Genomic DNA, 10,985 nt, shown 5'->3' on the forward strand with positions numbered 1-10,985 from the left:
ATTAACCCTCTATCAGATACGGAGTTGGTAAAAATCTTTTCCTATTCAAAGGCTGCTGCTTTGTCTGAAGGATGGTGTCCTTTGCCTTACAGAAGCTTTTCAGCTTCATGAGACCCCATTTATTAATTGTTGATCTTAGTGTTGAACTACTGGTGTTCTTTTCAGAAAGTCTTCTCCTGTGCCAAAGCATTCAATGTCCTCCCTTTTACTTCCTGTGTATCTCTTTATCTGTCCTCCTGACTGCCTCTTACTCTCTATGGTTTCTTCCTGTCAATTAGTTGCAAATCTTGACCTAAGGTTGACTTTACTTAAGGCTGTTTGCAACATTCAAGCCCAAAGCTCTTGTATTAAAGGTGTGTGTTAGGGCTGAGCTACACCACAATTAGAAACCCATTTTTCCAGTAAATAATGCAATCTCAGGGTTCACAGCGTGACCAACCATTCTGAAACAGGTAGCTTTCCTTCTGTTTCTATTTTATGGAATAATTCGAATAGTATTGGCATTAATTCTTCTCATGTTTGGTAGAATTCTGTGCTAGAGTCATCTGGCCCTGGGTTTGTTTTTAGTTAGAAGACTTTTAATGACTGTTTCTATTTCCTTAGGGGTTATAGGCCTATTTAAATTGCTTGTCTGATCCTAATTTAACTTTGCTACCTATCTAGACAATTATTCATGTCTTTAAGATTTTCACATTGGTGGAATACAGATTTTGAAAGGGTATCCTTATGATTCTCTATATTTCCTCAGTGTCTGTTGTTATATTCCTATTTTTAATTCTGATTTTGTTAATTTGGATATTCTCTCTATATGTTTTAGTTAGTTTGATAAGGGTTTGTCTATCTTGTTAATTTTATCAAAGAACCAACTCTTTTTTCATTGATTTTTTTGTATTGTTCTCTTTGCTTCTATTTTATTTATTTCAGTACCCAGCTTAATTATTTCTTTCTGTAGGCACTTAGTGCTATGCTCTTGTATCTTAGCACAGCTTTCATTGTGTCCTGTATGCTTTGCTGTGCTATGTAATCATTTTTGTTGAATTCTAGGAAGTCTTTCTTTACTTTTGTCTTGACCCATTTTTTATTCAGTGGAGAGTTATTTAGTTTTCATGAGTTTATAGGCTTTCTGTTGTTTTTGAAATCCAGCTTTTATCCATGGTGTTCTGAAAAGTTGCAGGGAGTTATTTCAGGTTTTTTTTTGTATCTGTATAGAATTGCTTTGTGCCAGAGTATGTAGCCAATCTTGAAGAAAGTTTCATGAGGTACAGAGAAGAATGTGTATTCTTTTGTTTTGGTGAAATGGTCTATACATATTTGTCAGGTACATTTGGTTCGTCTGTTAGCTTCAGCATTTCTCTGTTTAGTTTTTGTCTGGATGACCTGCCTATTGGTGAGAGTGGGGATTGAAATCTCCCACTATCAGTGTGTGAGTCAATGCATGCTTTAAGCTGTAGCAGTGTTTCTTTTACAAACTTGAGTGCCTTTGTGTTCAGAACAGAGAAGTTAAGAATTAAAATGTAATCTTGGTGGATTTTCTTTTGACGAGTATGTATTGTGATTCCATATCTCTTTTGGTTTGAAGTCGATTTTTGTTAGATATTAAAATGGTTATACCAGTTTTCTTCTTAAGTCCATTTGCTTGGAATACCTTTTTCCATTCCTTCACTCTGAGGTAATGTCAGTCCTTGATGTTGAGGTATGTTTCTTGTAGGAAGAGAAGTGATAGATTCTGCTTTCTCATCCTTTCTGTTAGTCTGTGTCTTTTGTTGAGGAATTGATTCCATTTATATTGAGAGATAGCAATGACCAATGATTGTTGATTCTTGTTATTTTTTTGTTGGTGGTAGCATGTGTATATGTTTGCCTTCTTTTAAGGTTGTTAGTGTGAGGTTATTTATTCCCTGTGTTTCCATGGGTGTAGTTAACCATCTGAGTTAACTTTTCTTTTCTTTTCTTTTTTTTCTAACAACATCTATAGGGCTGGATTTGTAGATAAATCATATTTATGATTCTTAGAATATCTTATTTTCTCCATGTTTAGTGATTGAAAGTTTTTCTGGGTATAGTAGTCAGGACTGGTATCTGTAGTCTTTTAGAGTTTGCAGGACATCTGTCTAGGCCCTTCTGGCTTTTAGATTCTCCATTGAGAAGTCAGGAATAATTCTAATAGGTCTGCCTCTATATGTTACTTGATCTTTCCCCCTTGTAGCTTTTAACATTCTTTATTTCGTATGTTGGAAATTAAATGCAGGAGATTTCTATACTCACTGGAACTTCCTCCCAGTACTAGTCTATGCTTTCTGTTTTATTATTTTCACATGTGTCTTTATATTCTTTACTAATATTTCTAAATCTCTGTGCCCCTACCCTGGCAAGAGGTGTTTTTGTTGAGGCTGGTACCCGACAGCTGGCATGAGGCTAGGGGGTTGAATCTAGAGGAACAGAAGGAGAGGGTAAGATTTATAAACAACCTACCTGTTTATTTGGCGAGAGTGGTCTGTGGGGTTAGCGGGGAGTGCATGCTGGAGTTGGATCCTGTGATAAGGCAGCAAGTTGGGAGAGAAAGGTTAGGAATTAAGGTCTTAGGATCAACAGGTGTGTGCAGAGCAGGAAGGAAAGCTTCATCAGATGTACTATAGCAGAGACAGGGATGGGTCTTGGGGATTGTGTTTGGAAGCCAGGAGGGAGCGGTGAAGGTCTTCAGTTAGCTTACCTGTTTTCCGGGCCTGACCAACTGCTGTGTTTATAGGAAATGGCTGTTGGTGTTGGAGGTTGGAATGAGTTGGGGGAAGGAAGGTTGGAGGGGAAGATCTTTGTGAAGAAAGGGAGACTTCAGCAGGTTTTCTGCGACAGAGGTGGTGATGAGACTGTGGAGGGGGATTGGATTTGGAGGAGCAGAAGGAAGGGGTCAGCCTACTGGTTGCACAGCTGGAAGTGGCCCTTGATTTAGCAGCAGATGCCTGCTTGGCTTGGGGGTTGAGACAAAGCAACAAGTGGGGGGAGGAAGGGAGGAGAGGAAGATCTGTGGGAACCTCAGGAGACGGGAATGCAGAGGGACAGGAAAGGTTGCTAAAGAAGTTCTGCTGCAGAGCTGGGAATGAGATTGAGGGATTGGATCTGGAGTTACGTCTTGTGTTCAAGGAGACACACGGATTAGGGAATGGAATAATGGGAGTGGTGAGCTCAAGGTAAGATTGCACCCAAATAAATTTCCAACGTGTGAAAAGAAAATATTAGCACTGACAACGGTGGCACACACATTTAGTCCCAACACTCCAGAGATAGAGGCTGGTGAATCTCTGAATTTGAGGCCAGCCTGGTCTACCGAGCAAGTTCAAGGATAGTTAAGCTTAGGCAGTAATGGTAACAATCAAAACCAGAAACTGGTGAAGATGTGGTTGAACGAGGGACCTATGTTCCAGCCCCAGCGAGAGGCAGAACTCAGTAAGTTTGACTATGTGATTCTGATTTTAGAGTTAAGGATAGAACAAAAGGGCTAAGGAAAGCCACTGAGGCCAGCCATGTATATTCAGGTGTATTCTTGAATGGAGGCTGAGAAAGGCCATTGTGTGAAGCTGTAACATTGGAGCCTGGATTGCCTTAGAGACTCCTAGATGTTAAAGATGTCAGAGCTGTGGATACCTGCCGAGGACAGCTGCTCACAGAGAATGGAACCAGCCCAAAGGAAGAGGTGTGTTGCAGCTAACATAGCTGAAAAGAGTTGATGTTAGACATGGAGGAGATGCAGAATTTAGAGTTTGCCTAGCTATTTTTCAGTCTTGCTTTGGTTCAGTATTTCCTCAAGCTCTCTTCTCTATGTTCAAGAATAGTAATATATATCCTGTGCCATTATATGTTGGAAGTATGTGATCAATTTTTTGATTTGATTTTATAGGAGATTACAGTTATGAGATTGTATGAATCTTTGAAGAGACTTTAAATTTTAGACTTTAAAACATTGTTGAGACTGTTACAGACTGTGGAGGATTTTGAAGTTGGACTAAATGCATTTTGCATTATGATATGGTTACAAGTTTTTGGGAGCCATGGAGTGGAATGTGGTAGTTTGAATGTAATCGGCTCCCATAATCTCATAGGGAGTGGCACTATTAGGAGGTGTGACTTGTTGGAGTAGGTACACTTCCTACTTGTTGTAGGAAGTGTGTCGATGTGGGGGCAGGGTTTGAGGTCTCTTTTATTCAAGCTCTGCTTAGTGTGACTCACAGACCATCTTTTGCTGCCTTCATATCAAGATGTAGCTGGCACCATGCCTGCCTGCGGCTGCCATACTCCACACCATGATGATAATGGACCAAACCTCTGAAACTTCCTAACCCTTTCTTGGTTTCCTTTGTCAACATTAACTGCACCTATACTCACAGATGTTCACATATATACATGTATACATTATAGGCTAGGCTCTTTGACATAGCAAACATAAAATTGTCCATGTAACAAATGGAGAATGACAACATTTGGAGGACTAAGGGAAAAATGAACATGAAGGGTTCCATGCTAAAAGTATTACTGAAAGCCTCAAGATGGTGTCCATGAAGCAGTCAGCTAAGCTGGGGGCTTGACTGATGTGACCCGTAAGGCAAATTCCCATGTTGCTTGTGAAAAGTGGGAGATTGTATAGAAATTGCCCAAGATTATGCCTTTCGCAAATTGGGAAACGTACCCTGTTTATTTTCACACTCGTTCTACTCAGTACCAGGGGACATGCTCCCTAGAGGCTTTAGGTCTGCAAGCCTGTCTTATTAAAACACTAGCAGAACTCTGGATGGCAAAGAGGTTTTTGGAGAGGAAATGTAGGCCACAACATGAGCTGTCACTTCAAATATTTTACAACCTGTGCAATGCAATCTGTGTACATAAACTTGTTACTTTTGGTCTTTTGCTAATTTTGTACTTTTGACCAGGTAAGAGAATACATTAGGAATAAACTTGAAAGTTTCCTGTATTTTCTCTTCTTTAGGGTGTGGTCTGTTTGCAACATTAAACATCAATACCTGGGGATCAGAGTAAGTTCATTGTCTTGAGATGGACTTTTCTCCCTTTGTGAGGACAGTGAAGGTTCTTTGGTTTTTGCACAGGATTATTGCATCTCATCTAAAGACGTATTACTGTAATACCCTCTAAAGCCAGCCTGAAATCCACAAACACTGAAAGTGCTGAACAAGTCACTGGTATTGACCATTCTAATCACTATTTTTCCTTAAAAAAATAGGCAAATAGTTTTTTGATATATGTTTTTAGAACTATTTTGGTTTCTGGTCCAAAGACTCTTAAGCACTCTTGGTCGTATGGGTTGAATTTTTAAGAAAAATGTCTGTTGTGTTTATAAACAGACAAAAATAATCACTACCATAAAAAAAAATGCCCTGAGTTGTTTGAAGGCAAGCTTTCATAGAATTACACTAGTGATCACATCATTTCTCAGACTGCCTTCCAGTTATCAAGCTTAGAATCCCTTGGGGCCTTTACAAGTTTTCTCCAGTTCATTAATCTTGTTTCTGTAGATGAACAAATTGTTTTCTTCACCCAGTGCTTTATCATACCTTGAATGACTCCCTTTTGTAGGATTCACCCCAGAGTCAGCCTTTGTCTAGCTCTACTGCAGACTGGAAATTCTCTCAGTGTCTCCCAGCAACACGGGCCTTCCACGCACTGATTCTCACCTTCTCTTCTGTACGCAGAGTGAACCCAGCACATCTTTAAATGAAAGGAACCAGAAGAAGCTACTTCTTATAGCTATGTCTGCTCTGACCAGTGTATCTCAGGGAGGTAATTCAGGTACTTTCCTAATATTGAGGAGAAAAGCAATTTTAAAAAGTTACTTGTGTTTTATTAAGTGCCGATTGCACAATTAGATATAAAATCATTTATAATCAACTTATTTATAATTCTTCAAAAATTTTGACATTCATTGAAAAACTCTATCTTGATTATGTTAGTAAAATGAAAATTATTCATTTCTTTAGGAAAAAGTAAGACTTTATTTGGTAGGAGGGAACACCAGGAATTAATTTCACAGAGAGAAAGGAGTCTTAAAACGAGGAGAGCTGAGTATTTTTGGCAACTTTGTAGTAGGTTGATTTAAGGCAGTCTGACTTTTGGGATCATAAAACACAAGAGAGTTATCACGGTCCCACTCTCTAGTCCCATCTCCTCAATAGTTGAAGAATTAGTTTAAATAAGTAACAGGGAAGACAAGATTTCAAAGAGGCTAAAGCCATTGACAGTTCGTCCTGATGAAATGACGGAGGGACTGCTGATTCCACAGAGGCAGAGGTTTTCTTATTCAGACACTTTGGGATCTGGAAAATGTTTTCTTTAGTCTCAGGATAACCAAGAGAATAGAGAAAGTCATAAAGTATAAAAGTTAAACTGCACCCTATAAGAAAAATACACATTGAAATAATGTAATAATAAAGGCTTAGCCACTTGCAGGAGGCCAGTGGGAGCCGAGTTTAACTTATCGATTTTAGAACTACAGCTAAAAAGGTGTTGGGGGGGGATATTGCCTTCACTGTTTTCAGATAATAATGACTGTTGTCGCAAATTATAAAATTTAGTTAGCTATATAAATGCCAGAGAAACAAACAGTACACAATTGTCTTGATATCTTTCCAGAAATTAGTCTTTTAAAATAAATTTGCCATATTAATCATCTAACAAAAAAAAGTTATACTGCAAAAAGTGTCTTTGGTCAGCTTGACAATATGACTATAACTCCAACACTCAAAAAAACTAAGGCAGGAGACTCTTGAATCACCATGGTCTACATTTAGAGACTGTCTCAAAAAACATCTTAGGAATCTATTACTAAAGTTCTTAATGGCTCAGATTATTGGAAGACACTAAACCCATCATCTGCTATAGCACTGAAAACTCTTGAGATTAATATGGTCATAGTTCTCACCTCTTACATCTTCTGGCTTGATCATGCATAAGAAATAAATCAATACAAAGACATTCTACTGCTTACATGTCTTAAGATGATGTGGAGTTACTATGTTTTGATAAAGCTGTCTATACTTTCTATAAACTCTGTGTGATTGAAACAAATCCCTGCCTATTTTCTTCATGTTAAAGCTCTTCAAGAGTGTTCTTACTTCTCAGAGGTTGTCTGCCTGGTGGGATGATTTAAAAGTTTCTCCATGTTAGAGACAATTTAAGGGATGAAAAGAAAGTTGGATCAAAACGCTCACAGCTAAAGAAAATGTTAAGATGGTACTTGCTCTGAATTATCAACAAAAAGACATTATTAATGAAAAATAATAAAAGATATTTGAATAGCAATATATAACAAAAACATAGACTTAATATTTAATGGGCCACTAGACAAATATTATATAAGATCTTCACAAGATCTTTGTGTCATTATAGAAAACCACTCTCACAAACTATGTATTGACAAGAAAATTATTGTCTAGAAAGACTGATGGACATGAAGGTTAGTGTTCCACAAACTATCCTATCTTTTCTTTTAAGTGTTATTGAATCACACCTTAGTCACTGAATTTCTCCTCTTGGGAGTGACAGACATAGAAGAATTGAACCCTTTTCTCTTTGTCACATTCCTTACCATGTACTTTGTCAATGTGGCTGGGAATGGAGCCATCCTGACGATCGTCATCTTGGATCCAAGACTCCACTCACCTATGTATTTCTTCCTGGGGAACCTAGCCTGCCTAGACATCTGCTACTCCACCGTGACAGTGCCGAAGATGCTGGAGAACTTCCTCTCCACAAGCAAAGCAATTTCCTTCCTGGGGTGCATAACCCAGCTGCATTTCTTCCACTTTCTGGGTAGCACAGAGGCCCTGCTGCTGGCAGTAATGGCATTTGATCGCTTCATGGCAATCTGCAAACCACTCCATTATCCCTTCATCATGAATCGTCAAGTCTGTATCCAGATGGCTTTCACCATTTGGGCAATTCCTTTTCTCCACGCTCTTCTGCACTCCATAATGACATCTCGTTTGAACTTTTGTGGTTCCAACCATATCCATCATTTCTTCTGTGATGTCAAGCCATTACTGGAGTTGGCCTGTGGAAATACTGAACTCAACAGGTGGCTGCTTAATACTCTCACCGGGACCATTGCCATTGGTCTCTTCTTTCTGACGTTTCTCTCCTATTTCTACATTATCACCCACCTGTTTCTCAAGACCCGTTCTTGCAGCATGCTCCACAAGGCACTGTCCACCTGTGCCTCTCACTTCATGGTTGTTGTTATTTTCTATGCTCCTGTTCTCTACATCTATATCAGTCCTGCTTCAGGCAGCTCCCTGGAAGAGGATAGGATTATTGCCGTCATGTACACTGTGGTCACTCCTGCACTCAATCCACTTATATATACTCTAAGGAACAAGGAAGTGAGGGGTGCTTTTAATAGGAAAATCAGAATACAGCTTTGACTTGAAGAAATATAGTAAATTCTTCTGAAACACTGAAACACAGAAATTAATATAAACACTGAAATGTGAAATTAGTTGATTCTGCAATTGTTTGTGATATGTATACCAAAGATGACCAGGTAAGGGAATAAACATATAAGAAAATATATCTCAATTGTATGTAAAATTGCAATCTATATATAAAAGGGAAATTAGAACAAACCAGGAAATCAATATAAATGGCAATACTGAATTTGTTTGGGAGATAACAGTTGGTGAAAATGACTTGGTATCATTTTATATATGTTTGTATATAAAACCAAGTATGTAAATATGTATGTATTGCCGATGTTCTGAATAGATGGATAACAACAGGTACATTTATCTATAAGGTTACTTTAACATATAATCCTATAATGCGATTAATAAAATCAGTTTAGAAGGCAGTACTGAGAATTGAACCCAATATTTCACACATGCTATGCCTATACTTTACTACTGAATTATCTCCCTAGCCCTCTTTTCTGTTTTCTCTCCTCCTCCTCCTCCTTTGTCCTCTCTCTCTCTCTCTCTCTCTCTCTCTCTCTCTCTCTCTCTCTCTCTCTCTCTCTCCCTCTCTCTCAAGGGTTTCACAAAATCTTCCAGGCTGGCCTGGCACTGACTGTGACCTAGGAAGGCTTTACTTATGCTGTTTTCTAGGTCAGCCTCTCAGTTTGCTGGGGATACAGCCCTTGTCATTATGCCTATCTATGGCCAAGAAAATTATAATTCTTAGAACTGGATGGGTAAAATAAACAAAGTATAATGATAAATGCTTGTGAAGAAATCACAATAAAACATTACTTTTACATTCAAAATTGTGATGACATTATAATGGTTTTATATTTTGAAAATTTTAATGTAAAGTCACTGTTGTCCAACTAGAAATATAAAGTTAAATTTGATGTGGAGTTAAGGGTAAATTTAAAAAGTATGTTTAATTTCAATTTTTTTCAAATGAGAAGGCAGTTAAGTAAATGAGATAAGTGACAGAGAGAACTTTAAAATGGTAGATATCAAGTAATTCCCACATATTCACAAATCTGAGGCAAAGTACCAAGTGTTAGCACTCAGGGAGAGGTACATGGTGTGAAGAAATGGGAGAACAATAATGAACAGAGAACAAATAGATCCACAAATGTTGAACTTAAGGTCCGAAAAACAAAACAAAAAACAAAAACAGACCCCAGCACAGGATGCTAATCAAAGGGATGGGAAAGGGCACGTTTCTCTTCACCAGTGGAATTTTAAGCAAAAGGCTAAGAAGCCTCCTTGGGACTCCACAGGTATACTATCTGACACTACAAAAACATAATTTAATAGGAAATTGCAGATCCATTCAGCAAGAATGTGCAGTACAATGCGGCTGCAAGCCTTCCTAGCTTGCTCACTGGTGAGAAGTCTTACAGCAGAAACTTTTGACTAGGGAGAACAAAAACCCCTGTATTTTTACATCTCCATCCTCCAAAGACCTCCAGAGGTCTTCAGATTCTCCACTCACTATGTGAAAGTCAGGGTGGGCCTAGGAAACTCTGTGGTGTGGCTTAGATTCACAGATAAAATTCTGTGTGGCTGGAATTGCAGACTATGCTGCAGAGGGAAGCTGAGTGTAGTTACATTTGGCAACAGCAGATCAACTTCTGGGAGGGGAAGAAAGAACAACTGTGTGGTTCTATCTGTGGGGTGTGTAGGATGGTGACAGAGACAGTCACTGAGTGATTGTGAGTTCCCTGTAAGCCTGTAAGACTTCTAAAGATGAACCATCACAATCCATCCCTTGTAAACATGACACCATGCACATCATTTTAAACCATAGCATTCCACCCCAGCCCCTGAAATCTCATATTCATTTTGTAATGCAAAAGCACATTTCTGGGGACGTTGAGAGTGTAAGAAATCAGGCCACTGGCATGAATATATGATTTTCAGGGAAAGGCACTGTTTTGGGAGGCTGTGGACGCTTCAGATTGGACTGTGGGGCGAGCAGTTTCAGCCGGTCCCGTGGTTTCTGTCGACATCGGGCTGCCAGAGACGGTTGTAGCTGTTGTCGGGGAGGTTTGAGTCGTGTGAGCTGCCTCTGAGGAGACTGGGCCGCCTTGGGAGGCTGTGGACGCTTCAGATTGGACTGTGGGGCGAGCAGTTTCAGCCGGTCCCGTGGTTTCTGTCGACATCGGGCTGCCAGAGACGGTTGTAGCTGTTGTCGGGGAGGTTTGAGTCGTGTGAGCTGCCTCTGAGGAGACTGGGCCGCCTTGGGAGGCTGTGGACGCTTTGGGAGGTCGAATGTGGCTTGAAGAAGTAAGTTTCTAGAGACGTGCCTTTGATAGTCATTCGGGTTCCTAGTCTCTCCTTTCTGCTTTCTGTGGCCATGAGGTAAGAACTTCTTCCTTCACTCTCCTGTCACAATAGTTTGCTGAAATGACAAAACCAAGAAACTACGCCCTGAATCCTCTGAAACTGTGAATTAAATTCTTCTTCTTCTTCTTCTTCTTCTTCTTCTTCTTCTTCTTCTTCTTCTTCTTCTTCTTCTTCTTCTTCTTCTTCTTC

General features: G+C 39.3%; 1 protein-coding gene across 1 annotated transcript; it reads left to right on the forward strand.

Moving 5' to 3' along the window:
• The first annotated feature begins 3,165 nt into the window (after positions 1-3,165).
• On the forward strand, positions 3,166-8,423 carry LOC101990450 (olfactory receptor 12D2-like). The gene is made up of 4 exons (XM_005360482.2): positions 3,166-3,185; positions 4,976-5,021; positions 5,697-5,784; positions 7,495-8,423. The coding sequence occupies exons 1-4, from the start codon at positions 3,166-3,168 to the stop codon at positions 8,421-8,423; spliced, it is 1,083 nt and encodes a 360-aa protein (XP_005360539.2).
• Positions 8,424-10,985: the final 2,562 nt, after the last annotated feature.

This window comes from Microtus ochrogaster, linkage group LG2 (assembly GCF_000317375.1).
Source record: "Microtus ochrogaster isolate Prairie Vole_2 linkage group LG2, MicOch1.0, whole genome shotgun sequence".
NCBI classification, from domain to species: domain Eukaryota; kingdom Metazoa; phylum Chordata; class Mammalia; order Rodentia; family Cricetidae; genus Microtus; species Microtus ochrogaster.

Excerpts from the sequence above, each read along its gene's own strand:
- LOC101990450 (XM_005360482.2), top strand. The coding sequence starts at position 3,166 with ATGGGAGTGGTGAGCTCAAG. Across the intron at positions 5,022-5,696 it reads ATCAATACCTGGGGATCAGA|AGTGAACCCAGCACATCTTT; the intron begins GTAAGTTCATTG and ends TTCTGTACGCAG. Across the intron at positions 5,785-7,494 it reads GACCAGTGTATCTCAGGGAG|TGTTATTGAATCACACCTTA; the intron begins GTAATTCAGGTA and ends TTTTCTTTTAAG.